We start from the raw sequence: 13463 nt of genomic DNA, 5'->3' as shown, positions 1-13463 counted from the left end.
GTTCTGGTTCTGGAGCGTGTTCTGGTCTTGTTTTGGTCGTGTTCTGGTTCTGGAACGTGCTGGTCATGTTCTGGTTCTGGTTCTGGTCATGTTCTGGTCATGTTCTGGTCATGTTCTGGTTCTGGTCATGTTCTGGTCGTGTTCTGGTCGTGTTCTGGTCGTGTTCTGGTTCTGCTCATGTTCTGGTCGTGTTCTGGTCGTGTTCTGGCCGTGTTCTGGTCGTGTTCTGGTCGTGTTCTGGTCGTGTTCTGCTCATGTTCTGGTCGTGTTCTGGTCATGTTCTGGTCATGTTCTGGTCGTGTTCTGGTCATGTTCTGGTCGTGTTCTGGTCGTGTTCTGGTCATGTTCTGGTCGTGTTCTGGTCGTGTTCTGGTCGTGTTCTGGTCGTGTTCTGGTCGTGTTCTGGTCGTGTTCTGGCCGTGTTCTGGTCGTGTTCTGGTCGTGTTCTGGTCGTGTTCTGCTCATGTTCTGGTCGTGTTCTGGTCATGTTCTGGTCGTGTTCTGGTCGTGTTCTGGTCGTGTTCTGGTCGTGTTCTGGCCGTGTTCTGGTCGTGTTCTGGTCGTGTTCTGGTTGGTTCTGTCACATTAGGAGTTCTTACCCGGTTTGGCCCTGGAGCTGTCCACAGATCCTCTGGACTGAAGCAGGAGGATACGAGTTCACGCGCTCTAAAATATGACAAACAGTTAAGTTTGATCAAACATAAAAGATTTCAATATTCGTACAATAGAAACATTTATTTATTTCCAAGATGGCGGCGCTGAAGGTCGAAGGCAGAAGCCGCCTCAGCGTCATGGTGCTCTTTGTTTTGTCTGGTTTTGTTTTTATCCCGGGCGATTTTAACAGGAGGAATCTCAGCCACGAACTACCAGAGTACAGACACTTTATTAAAGTGAGAGCAGAACACACTGAATCACTGCTACACAACAGCCACGCCCTCCACGCCGTGGGCGGAGCCACGCTGGGCTGGTCGGACCACGTCATGGTTCACCTGATCCTCACGTACAGACAGAGGCTGAAGCTCTCCAACCTGTAGTGAGGACTTCAGAGAGGAGGTAAACCCAGTGTAAACCTGATGTAAACCCGGTGTAAACCTGATGTAAACCCGGTGTAAACCTGATGTAAACCCGGTGTAAACCTGATGTAAACCCGGTGTAAACCTGATGTAAACCCGGTGTAAACCTGATGTAAACCCAGTGTAAAACTGATGTAAACCAGGTGTAAACCCGGTTTAAACCTGATGTAAACCCGTTGTAAACCCGGTGTAAACTTGATGTAAACCCGGTGTAAACCCGGTGTAAACCCGGTGTAAACCCGGTGTAAACCTGATGTAAACCCGGCGTAAACCTGATTTAAACCCGGTGTAAACCTGATGTAAACCCGGTGTAAACCTGATGTAAACCCGGTGTAAACCCGGTGTAAACCTGATGTGAACCCGGTGTAAACCCGATGTAAACCCAGTCCAAACTGGTTGTGTAAACCCGATGTAAACCCGGTGTAAACCCGATGTAAACCCAGTCCAAACCCAGTGTAAACCCGATGTAAACCCGATGTAAACCCAGTCCAAACCCCGTGTAAACCCAGTGTAAACCGATATAAACCGATGTAAAACGATGTAAACCCGGTGTAAACCCGGTGTAAACCCGATGTAAACCGATGTAAACCTGGTGTAAACCCGATGTAAACCCAGTCCAAACCCGGTGTAAACCCAGTGTGAACCCGATGTAAACCCGATGTAAACCCAGTGTGAACCTGGTGTAAACCCGATGTAAACCGATGTAAACCCGGTGTAAACCCGATGTAAACCCAGTGGGAACCCAGTATAAACCCAGTGTAAACCCGGTGTAAACCCGATGTAAACCCAGTCCAAACCCGGTGTAAACCCGATGTAAACCCGATGTAAACCCGGTGTAAACCCGGTGTAAACCCAGTGTGAACCCGGGGTAAATCCGATGTAAACCCCATGTAAACCTGGTGTAAACCCGATGTAAACCCGGTGTAAACCCAATGTAAACCCAGTGTGAACCCGGTGTAAACCCGATGTAAACCCGATGTAAACCTGATGTAAACCCGATGTAAACCGATGTAAACCCGATGTAAACCCGATGTAAACCTGATGTAAACCGATGTAAACCCGGTGTAAACCCGATGTAAACCCGATGTAAACCCAGTGTGAACCTGGTGTAAACCCGATGTAAACCGATGTAAACCCGGTGTAAACCCGGTGTAAACCCAGTGGGAACCCAGTATAAACCCAGTGTAAACCCGGTGTAAACCCGATGTAAACCCAGTCCAAACCCGGTGTAAACCCGATGTAAACCCGATGTAAACTTATGTAAACCCGGTGTAAACCCGGTGTAAACCCAGTGTGAACCCGGTGTAAATCCGATGTAAACCCCATGTAAACCTGGTGTAAACCCGGTGTAAACCCGATGTAAACCCGATGTAAACCCGGTGTAAACCCGGTGTAAACCCAGTGTGAACCCGCCGATGTAAACCCCATGTAAACCTGGTGTAAACCCGATGTAAACCCGGTGTAAACCCAATGTAAACCCAGTGTGAACCCGATGTAAACCCGATGTAAACCTGATGTAAACCCGATGTAAACCGATGTAAACCCGATGTAAACCCGATGTAAACCTGATGTAAACCCGATGTAGACCGATGTAAACCCGGTGTAAACCCGATGTAAACCCGATGTAAACCCAGTGTGAACCTGGTGTAAACCCGATGTAAACCGATGTAAACCCGGTGTAAACCCGATGTAAACCCAGTGGGAACCCAGTATAAACCCAGTGTAAACCCGGTGTAAACCCGATGTAAACCCAGTCCAAACCCGGTGTAAACCCGATGTAAACCCGATGTAAACCGATGTAAACCCGGTGTAAACCCGGTGTAAACCCAGTGTGAACCCGGTGTAAATCCGATGTAAACCCCATGTAAACCTGGTGTAAACCCGATGTAAACCCGGTGTAAACCCAATGTAAACCCAGTGTGAACCCGGTGTAAACCCGATGTAAACCCGATGTAAACCTGATGTAAACCCGATGTAAACCGATGTAAACCCGATGTAAACCTGATGTAAACCCGATGTAAACCGATGTAAACCCGGTGTAAACCCGATGTAAACCCAGTGTGAACCCGGTGTAAATCCGATGTAAACCCCATGTAAACCCGATGTAAACCCGGTGTAAACCCGGTGTAAACCCGGTGTAAACCTGATGTAAACCCGATGTAAACCGATGTAAACCCGATGTAAACCCGATGTAAACCTGATGTAAACCCGATGTAGACCGATGTAAACCCGGTGTAAACCCGATGTAAACCGATGTAAACCCGGTGTAAACCCGATGTAAACCCAGTGGGAACCCAGTATAAACCCAGTGTAAACCCGGTGTAAACCCGATGTAAACCCAGTCCAAACCCGGTGTAAACCCGATGTAAACCCGATGTAAACCGATGTAAACCCGGTGTAAACCCAGTGTGAACCCGGTGTAAATCCGATGTAAACCCCATGTAAACCTGGTGTAAACCCGATGTAAACCCGGTGTAAACCCAATGTAAACCCAGTGTGAACCCGGTGTAAACCCGATGTAAACCCGATGTAAACCTGATGTAAACCCGATGTAAACCGATGTAAACCCGATGTAAACCTGATGTAAACCCGATGTAAACCGATGTAAACCCAGTGTGAACCCGGTGTAAATCCGATGTAAACCCCATGTAAACCCGATGTAAACCTGATGTAAACCCGATGTAAACCGATGTAAACCCGGTGTAAACCCGATGTAAACCCAGTCCAAACCCGGTGTAAACCCGATGTAAACCCGATGTAAACTTATGTAAACCCGGTGTAAACCCGGTGTAAACCCAGTGTGAACCCGGTGTAAATCCGATGTAAACCCCATGTAAACCTGGTGTAAACCCGGTGTAAACCCGATGTAAACCCGATGTAAACCCGGTGTAAACCCGGTGTAAACCCAGTGTGAACCCGCCGATGTAAACCCCATGTAAACCTGGTGTAAACCCGATGTAAACCCGGTGTAAACCCAATGTAAACCCAGTGTGAACCCGATGTAAACCCGATGTAAACCTGATGTAAACCCGATGTAAACCGATGTAAACCCGATGTAAACCCGATGTAAACCTGATGTAAACCCGATGTAGACCGATGTAAACCCGGTGTAAACCCGATGTAAACCCGATGTAAACCCAGTGTGAACCTGGTGTAAACCCGATGTAAACCGATGTAAACCCGGTGTAAACCCGATGTAAACCCAGTGGGAACCCAGTATAAACCCAGTGTAAACCCGGTGTAAACCCGATGTAAACCCAGTCCAAACCCGGTGTAAACCCGATGTAAACCCGATGTAAACCGATGTAAACCCGGTGTAAACCCGGTGTAAACCCAGTGTGAACCCGGTGTAAATCCGATGTAAACCCCATGTAAACCTGGTGTAAACCCGATGTAAACCCGGTGTAAACCCAATGTAAACCCAGTGTGAACCCGGTGTAAACCCGATGTAAACCCGATGTAAACCTGATGTAAACCCGATGTAAACCGATGTAAACCCAGTGTGAACCCGGTGTAAATCCGATGTAAACCCCATGTAAACCCGATGTAAACCCGATGTAAACCGATGTAAACCCAGTGTGAACCCGGTGTAAATCCGATGTAAACCCCATGTAAACCCGATGTAAACCCCATGTAAACCCGATGTAAACCCGGTGTAAACCCGGTGTAAACCCGGTGTAAACCCCATGTAAACCCAGTGTGAACCCCATGTAAACCCGATGTAAACCCGGTGTAAACCCCATGTAAACCCGGTGTGAACCCAGTCTTACTGCTGAGCGCCGACAGCAGCACCCTGAGGAACCTCAGAGCGTAGTCCTGCTGGTCCAGGCGGATCCGGTCCAGGTGGATCAGGTGCTGGTCCAGAGGAGGACTGGCCATCTTCTCCACCTGAGTGCGGTTAAACCTGGAGCCAACGGTTACCACAGCGACCGCCACGCCTTCACACAAGGCATGCTGGGAAATGAAGTCCAGCCGCGCTCGGTCCAACTGAGAACTGGACTGAGTCCCCAAAACGAAGATGAGCGCCTTCCGTCTGCGAGGAAAACTTTTCAGCAGAACCTGCAACAGACCAGGACCAGAACTGAACCGGGACCAGGACCAGGACCAGAACTGAACCAGGACCAGGACCAGGACCAGGACCAGGACCAGAACTGAACCGGGACCAGGACCAGGACCAGAACTGAACCAGGACCAGGACCAGGACCAGGACCAGGACCAGAACTGAACCGGGACCAGGACCAGGACCAGGACCAGGACCAGAACTGAACCAGGACCAGGACCAGGACCAGAACTGAACCGGGACCAGGACCAGGACCAGAACTGAACCGGGACCAGGACCAGGACCAGGACCAGAACTGAACCGGGACCAGGACCAGAACTGAACCGGGACCAGGACCAGAACTGAACCGGGACCAGGACCAGGACCAGGACCAGAACTGAACCAGGACCAGGACCAGGACCAGGACCAGAGACCCGAACTGAACCAGGACCAGGACCAGGACCAGAGACCAGAACTGAACCAGGACCAGGACCAGGACCAGGACCAGGACCAGGACCAGGACCAGGACCAGGACCAGAGACCCGAACTGAACCAGGACCAGGACCAGGACCAGGACCAGAGACCAGAACTGAACCGGGACCAGGACCAGGACCAGAACTGAACCAGGACCAGGACCAGGACCAGAACTGAACCGGGACCAGGACCAGGACCAGAACTGAACCGGGACCAGGACCAGAACTGAACCGGGACCAGGACCAGAACTGAACCGGGACCAGGACCAGGACCAGGACCAGAACTGAACCAGGACCAGGACCAGGACCAGGACCAGGACCAGAGACCCGAACTGAACCAGGACCAGGACCAGGACCAGAGACCAGAACTGAACCAGGACCAGGACCAGGACCAGAACTGAACCAGGACCAGGACCAGGACCAGGACCAGGACCAGAGACCCGAACTGAACCAGGACCAGGACCAGGACCAGAGACCAGAACTGAACCAGGACCAGGACCAGGACCAGAACTGAACCAGGACCAGGACCGAGGCTTCGAAAAAAAGAGGACAGAGAGGGCAGGAGCTCAGCGACAGAGAGGGCAGGAGCTCAGCGACAGAGGAGCGTCTTACACTGCTGCTCTGCGCCCGGGAGGGCATCTGACTCACCTCTTTCACAGTGTAGTCCAGAGTCTGTCCAGGGGCCGAGGAGCCTCTCTGCTGCACCACTTTCTGCACCAGGTGGTTTTGGACCTGGTCTTGGTTCTGGTACTGGTCCAGTCCAAACTCCAGCGTGGGCGTGGCGCCACTCATCTGGACCACGCCCACTCTGACTTGTCCCGGGGCGGGTCTCTTGGGTGTTGGACTCAGCTGGACCTTAGACACCACTGAACCCAGAAGCTCCTGGAAACCCTGGAACTCGTCCTGAGGAACCTCACGAGACCCGTCCAACACCAGGGCCAAGTCCAGGTCAAGGGTCAGAGGTCGCTCCTGGATGAAGGAGCAGGTCACGTCCGGACTGCAGGGGTCTGAGGGAGAAAAGGTCAATGTCCCTTTAACGCTGCACCTTTACCTCCAGCGCAGACGCAAACGCTGTGACCTTTAGCATGCTAACAAACGTTAGCATGCTAACATTTGTCAGCATGCTAACGCTTGTTAGCATGCCAATGTTTGTCAGCATGCTAACGCTTGTTAGCATGCCAATGTTTGTGCTAACGCTTGTTAGCATGCCAATGTTTGTTAACATGCTAATGTTTGTTAGCATGCTAAAGTTTGTTAGCATGCTAAAGTTTGTTAGCATGCTAATGTTTGTTAGCATGCTAATGTTTGTTGATTGTAAGAGTAGAATCACAGACTCACTGTAGCACAGCGCGCAGCTCCTGAGCCTCCTCAGACTCTCTTCTTCATTTTCCCCCAAAACTGTGAACATGGACTTTCCAGAGTCGTCCACCTGAAAAAAGAACTGATTTAGTCCTGGTCCGGGTCTCAGTCCTGGTCCTGGTCCTGGTCCTGGTCCTGGTCCTGGTCTCAGTCCTGGTCCTGGTCTCAGTCCTGGTCCTGGTCCTGGTCCTGGTCCTGGTCTCAGTCCTGGTCCTGGTCTCAGTCCTGGTCCTGGTCTCAGTCCTGGTCCTGGTCCTGGTCTCAGTCCTGGTCCTGGTCTCAGTCCTGGTCTCAGTCCTGGTCCTGGTCTCAGTCCTGGTCCTGGTCTCAGTCCTGGTCTCAGTCCCTGTCTCTGGTCTCAGTCCCGGTCTCAGTCCTGGTCTCAGTCCTGGTCTCAGTCCTGGTCTCAGTCCCTGTCCCTCACCTGCAGGACCCTCTCCACCTCGGGCGTGGCCCTCAGTGACATCACGGCGGTCTTGATGTCGAGCGCTCTCAGCTCCATCACCGCCGTCATCAGCTCCGTCTGGTCCTGAGTCGCTCCGTTTGACACCAACAGCGCCACCTTCTGGACCATCAGTCCAGAGCGGACACGCTTGAAGACATTCTGTCCCACGAACCTGAAAGAGACCAGGACCAGGACCAGGACCAGGACCAGGACCAGAGTCAGGACCAGGACCAGGTCCAAACCAGGTCTAAACCAGGACTAAACCAGGACTAAACCAAGACTAAACCAGGACTAAACCAGGACTAAACCAGGTCTAAACCAAGACTAAACCAGGTCTAAACCAGGACTAAACCAAGACTAAACCAGGACTAAACCAAGACTAAACCAGGACTAAACCAGGTCTAAACCAGGTCTAAACCAGGTCTAAACCAGGTCTAAACCAGGTCTAAACCAGGACTAAACCAGGACTAAACCAGGACTAAACCAGGACTAAACCAGGACTAAACCAGGACTAAGCCAGGACTAAACCAGGTCTAAACCAGGACTAAACCAGGACTAAGCCTGATGTAAAGGAATCTGCTGCTGAAAGCTCCGCCCTCCTGTATTTCCCAGCTCCGCCCCCTCTTGGCCCCGCCCTGCACCTCATTGCGGCTCCGAGCTGTCTTCTGCTGGACGTCCTCTCGAGGGCGATGTTCCTCACGGCGTCCAGCAGCTGACCTTTGCGTTTGTAGTCCGAGAACCGGACCAGGTACTTGGTCCTGGAGCTGAAGCCGACCACGGAGACCCGGGCCCCTCGGGGACAGTCCGACTCGCTGATGGACAGAGACGACAGCAGCGACAGGACGGACGAGCGCTGTCTCTCAAACGCCACTGGAGTAACGTCCTCTGACATGTCCAGAGCCACCACCAGCTCTGTGGGGACGACCGGGCACTCCATTCCATCTGAGGGGACCAGGACCAGGTGTGAACCAGGTGTGAACCAGGTGTGAACCAGGTGTGAACCAGGTGTGAACATGGTCTAAACCAGGTCTAAACCAGACATCAATGTGACCTCAGTGTGACCTTAGTCTGGATCAGGAGCAGGTCGTACCGTAGGAGCAGGCTGTGGAAACATCAGAACATGAGAACGTGCTCCTCAGAATGATGATGACTCAGATGAGGCTTCATCTGAAGCCTCATCTGAAGCTTCAGATGAGGCTTCAGATGAGGCTTCAGATGAGGCTTCAGATGAGGCTTCAGATGAGGCTTCAGATGAGGCTTCAGATGAGGCTTCAGATGAGGCTTCAGATGAGGCTTCAGATGAAGCTTCAGACTCACCACAGTTCTCTCGGATGAAGGACACCATCTCACACTCCTTCAGACAAAAACACAAACACATGTCAATAAAAGCTTCAGAGGACGAGGAGGAATCTGAGACTCACGTTCTTCCTTTGTCCCGTTGGCCCTCGAGGGCCCTGAACGCAGCACAAACTGGAGTCAAACACGTGATCAAACATGAACGTGACTCACAGGCTCTGACTCTCACCTTGTGTCCAGCAAATCCTGCTTCTCCTGGACTTCCATCTGGTCCTTGACCTCCAGAGGTTCCCTGAGATTAAACAGGATTAAAGAGGGACCAGGACAAAAGAGGGACCAGGACAAAAGAGGGACCAGGACAAAAGAGGGACCAGGACAAAAGAAGGACTAGGACAAAAGAGGGACCAGGACAAAAGAAGAACCAGGACAAAAGAGGGACCAGGACAAAAGAGGGACCAGGACAAAAGAGGGACCAGGACAAAAGAGGGACCAGGACAAAAGAAGGACCAGGACAAAAGAGGGACCAGGACAAAAGAAGGACTAGGACAAAAGAGGGACCAGGACAAAAGAAGAACCAGGACAAAAGAGGGACCAGGACAAAAGAGGGACCAGGACAAAAGAAGGACTAGGACAAAAGAGGGACCAGGACAAAAGAGGGACCAGGACAAAAGAGGGACCAGGACAAAAGAAGAACCAGGACAAAAGAGGGACCAGGACAAAAGAGGGACCAGGACAAAAGAGGGACCAGGACAAAAGAGGGACCAGGACAAAAGAAGGACTAGGACAAAAGAGGGACCAGGACAAAAGAGGGACCAGGACAAAAGAGGGACCAGGACAAAAGAAGAACCAGGACAAAAGAGGGACCAGGACAAAAGAGGGACCAGGACAAAAGAGGGACCAGGACAAAAGAGGGACCAGGACAAAAGAAGGACTAGGACAAAAGAGGGACCAGGACAAAAGAGGGACCAGGACAAAAGAGGGACCAGGACAAAAGAGGGACCAGGACAAAAGAGGGACCAGGACAAAAGAGGGACCAGGACAAAAGAGGGACCAGGACAAAAGAGGGACCAGGACAAAAGAGGGACCAGGACAAAAGAGGGACCAGGACAAAAGAAGGACCAGGACAAAAGAAGGACCAGGACAAAAGAGGGACCAGGACAAAAGAGGGACCAGGACAAAAGAGGGACCAGGACAAAAGAAGGACTAGGACAAAAGAGGGACCAGGACAAAAGAGGGACCAGGACAAAAGAAGAACCAGGACAAAAGAGGGACCAGGACAAAAGAGGGACCAGGACAAAAGAGGGACCAGGACAAAAGAGGGACCAGGACAAAAGAAGGACTAGGACAAAAGAGGGACCAGGACAAAAGAGGGACCAGGACAAAAGAGGGACCAGGACAAAAGAGGGACCAGGACAAAAGAAGAACTAGGACAAAAGAGGGACCAGGACAAAAGAGGGACCAGGACAAAAGAGGGACCAGGACAAAAGAGGGACCAGGACAAAAGAAGGACTAGGACAAAAGAGGGACCAGGACAAAAGAAGGACTAGGACAAAAGAGGGACCAGGACAAAAGAGGGACCAGGACAAAAGAAGGACTAGGACAAAAGAGGGACCAGGACAAAAGAGGGACCAGGACAAAAGAAGAACCAGGACAAAAGAGGGACCAGGACTAAAGAGGGACCAGGACAAAAGAGGGACCAGGACAAAAGAAGGACCAGGACAAAAGAGGGACCAGGACAAAAGAGGGACCAGGACAAAAGAGGGACCAGGACAAAAGAGGGACCAGGACAAAAGAGGGACCAGGACAAAAGAGGGACCAGGACAAAAGAAGGACTAGGACAAAAGAGGGACCAGGACAAAAGAAGAACCAGGACAAAAGAGGGACCAGGACAAAAGAGGGACCAGGACAAAAGAGGGACCAGGACAAAAGAAGGACTAGGACAAAAGAGGGACCAGGACAAAAGAGGGAACAGGACAAAAGAGGGACCAGGACAAAAGAGGGACCAGGACAAAAGAAGAACCAGGACAAAAGAGGGACCAGGACAAAAGAGGGACAAGGACAAAAGAAGGACTAGGACAAAAGAGGGACCAGGACAAAAGAAGAACCAGGACAAAAGAGGGACCAGGACAAAAGAGGGACCAGGACAAAAGAGGGACCAGGACAAAAGAGGGACCAGGACAAAAGAAGGACTAGGACAAAAGAGGGACCAGGACAAAAGAAGGACTAGGACAAAAGAGGGACCAGGACAAAAGAAGGACTAGGACAAAAGAGGGACCAGGACAAAAGAAGGACTAGGACAAAAGAGGGACCAGGACAAAAGAGGGACCAGGACAAAAGAAGAACCAGGACAAAAGAGGGACCAGGACAAAAGAGGGACCAGGACAAAAGAGGGACCAGGACAAAAGAGGGACCAGGACAAAAGAGGGACCAGGACAAAAGAGGGACCAGGACAAAAGAAGGACTAGGACAAAAGAGGGACCAGGACAAAAGAAGGACCAGGACAAAAGAGGGACCAGGACAAAAGAGGGACCAGGACAAAAGAAGGACTAGGACAAAAGAGGGACCAGGACAAAAGAAGAACCAGGACCAAAGAGGGACCAGGACAAAAGAGGGACCAGGACAAAAGAGGGACCAGGACAAAAGAGGGACCAGGACAAAAGAAGGACTAGGACAAAAGAGGGACCAGGACAAAAGAGGGACCAGGACAAAAGAAGGACTAGGACAAAAGAGGGACCAGGACAAAAGAGGGACCAGGACAAAAGAGGGACCAGGACAAAAGAGGGACCAGGACAAAAGAGGGACCAGGACAAAAGAGGGACCAGGACAAAAGAGGGACCAGGACAAAAGAGGGACCAGGACAAAAGAGGGACCAGGACAAAAGAAGGACTAGGACAAAAGAGGGACCAGGACAAAAGAAGGACCAGGACAAAAGAGGGACCAGGACAAAAGAGGGACCAGGACAAAAGAGGGACCAGGACAAAAGAGGGACCAGGACAAAAGAGGGACCAGGACAAAAGAGGGACCAGGACAAAAGAGAGACCAGGACAAAAGAGGGACCAGGACAAAAGAGGGACCAGGACAAAAGAAGGACCAGGACAAAAGAGGGACCAGGACAAAAGAGGGACCAGGACAAAAGAAGGACTAGGACAAAAGAGGGACCAGGACAAAAGAGGGACCAGGACAAAAGAGGGACCAGGACAAAAGAGGGACCAGGACAAAAGAAGGACCAGGACAAAAGAAGAACCAGGACAAAAGAGGGACCAGGACAAAAGAAGAACCAGGACAAAAGAGGGACCAGGACAAAAGAGGGACCAGGACAAAAGAAGGACTAGGACAAAAGAGGGACCAGGACAAAAGAAGAACCAGGACAAAAGAGGGACCAGGACAAAAGAGGGACCAGGACAAAAGAGGGACCAGGACAAAAGAAGAACCAGGACAAAAGAGGGACCAGGACAAAAGAGAGACCAGGACAAAAGAGGGACCAGGACAAAAGAGGGACCAGGACAAAAGAGGGACCAGGACAAAAGAAGGACTAGGACAAAAGAGGGACCAGGACAAAAGAGGGACCAGGACAAAAGAAGGACCAGGACAAAAGAAGAACCAGGACAAAAGAGGGACCAGGACAAAAGAGGGACCAGGACAAAAGAGGGACCAGGACAAAAGAAGGACTAGGACAAAAGAGGGACCAGGACAAAAGAAGAACCAGGACAAAAGAGGGACCAGGACAAAAGAAGGACCAGGACAAAAGAGGGACCAGGACAAAAGAGGGACCAGGACAAAAGAAGGACTAGGACAAAAGAGGGACCAGGACAAAAGAGGGACAAGGACAAAAGAAGGACTAGGACAAAAGAGGGACCAGGACAAAAGAAGAACCAGGACAAAAGAGGGACCAGGACAAAAGAGGGACCAGGACAAAAGAGGGACCAGGACAAAAGAGGGACCAGGACAAAAGAAGAACCAGGACAAAAGAGGGACCAGGACAAAAGAGAGACCAGGACAAAAGAGGGACCAGGACAAAAGAGGGACCAGGACAAAAGAGGGACCAGGACAAAAGAAGGACTAGGACAAAAGAGGGACCAGGACAAAAGAGGGACCAGGACAAAAGAAGGACCAGGACAAAAGAAGAACCAGGACAAAAGAGGGACCAGGACAAAAGAGGGACCAGGACAAAAGAGGGACCAGGACAAAAGAAGGACCAGGACAAAAGAGGGACCAGGACAAAAGAGGGACCAGGACAAAAGAGGGACCAGGACAAAAGAGGGACCAGGACAAAAGAAGAACCAGGACAAAAGAGGGACCAGGACAAAAGAGGGACCAGGACAAAAGAAGGACTAGGACAAAAGAGGGACCAGGACAAAAGAAGAACCAGGACAAAAGAGGGACCAGGACAAAAGAGGGACCAGGACAAAAGAGGGACCAGGACAAAAGAGGGACCAGGACAAAAGAGGGACCAGGACAAAAGAAGGACCAGGACAAAAGAGGGACCAGGACAAAAGAGGGACCAGGACAAAAGAGGGACCAGGACAAAAGAAGGACTAGGACAAAAGAGGGACCAGGACAAAAGAGGGACCAGGACAAAAGAGGGACCAGGACAAAAGAGGGACCAGGACAAAAGAGGGACCAGGACAAAAGAAGGACCAGGACAAAAGAGGGACCAGGACAAAAGAAGGACTAGGACAAAAGAAGGACCAGGACAAAAGAGGGACCAGGACAAAAGAGGGACCAGGACAAAAGAGGGACCAGGACAAAATAAGGACCAGGACAAAATAAGGACCAGG

General features: G+C 51.1%; 1 protein-coding gene across 1 annotated transcript in view; it reads right to left on the bottom strand.

The window, feature by feature from the left end:
* The window catches only part of col6a4a (collagen, type VI, alpha 4a), a 147303-nt gene that overhangs the window by 21365 nt on the left and 112475 nt on the right, over positions 1-13463 (bottom strand). The window contains exons 36-45 of the mRNA XM_072451392.1: positions 8915-8977; positions 8811-8843; positions 8707-8743; positions 8480-8491; positions 8031-8331; positions 7369-7561; positions 6924-7014; positions 6234-6592; positions 4844-5132; positions 600-666 (exon numbers count right to left, since the gene is read on the bottom strand). Coding sequence (XP_072307493.1) covers positions 600-666; positions 4844-5132; positions 6234-6592; positions 6924-7014; positions 7369-7561; positions 8031-8331; positions 8480-8491; positions 8707-8743; positions 8811-8843; positions 8915-8977 — 1445 coding nt within the window. The remainder of the gene's footprint in view (positions 1-599; positions 667-4843; positions 5133-6233; positions 6593-6923; positions 7015-7368; positions 7562-8030; positions 8332-8479; positions 8492-8706; positions 8744-8810; positions 8844-8914; positions 8978-13463) is intronic.

The sequence above is a fragment of the Eucyclogobius newberryi genome, unplaced genomic scaffold (genome assembly GCF_026437365.1).
Source record: "Eucyclogobius newberryi isolate DKJ021-1_F unplaced genomic scaffold, fEucNew1.0.hap1 SCAF_184, whole genome shotgun sequence".
Taxonomy (NCBI): Eukaryota; Metazoa; Chordata; class Actinopteri; order Gobiiformes; family Gobiidae; genus Eucyclogobius; species Eucyclogobius newberryi.
Note: the sequence above shows the minus strand (reverse complement) of the source record. Positions and strands in the feature narration are given on the sequence as shown.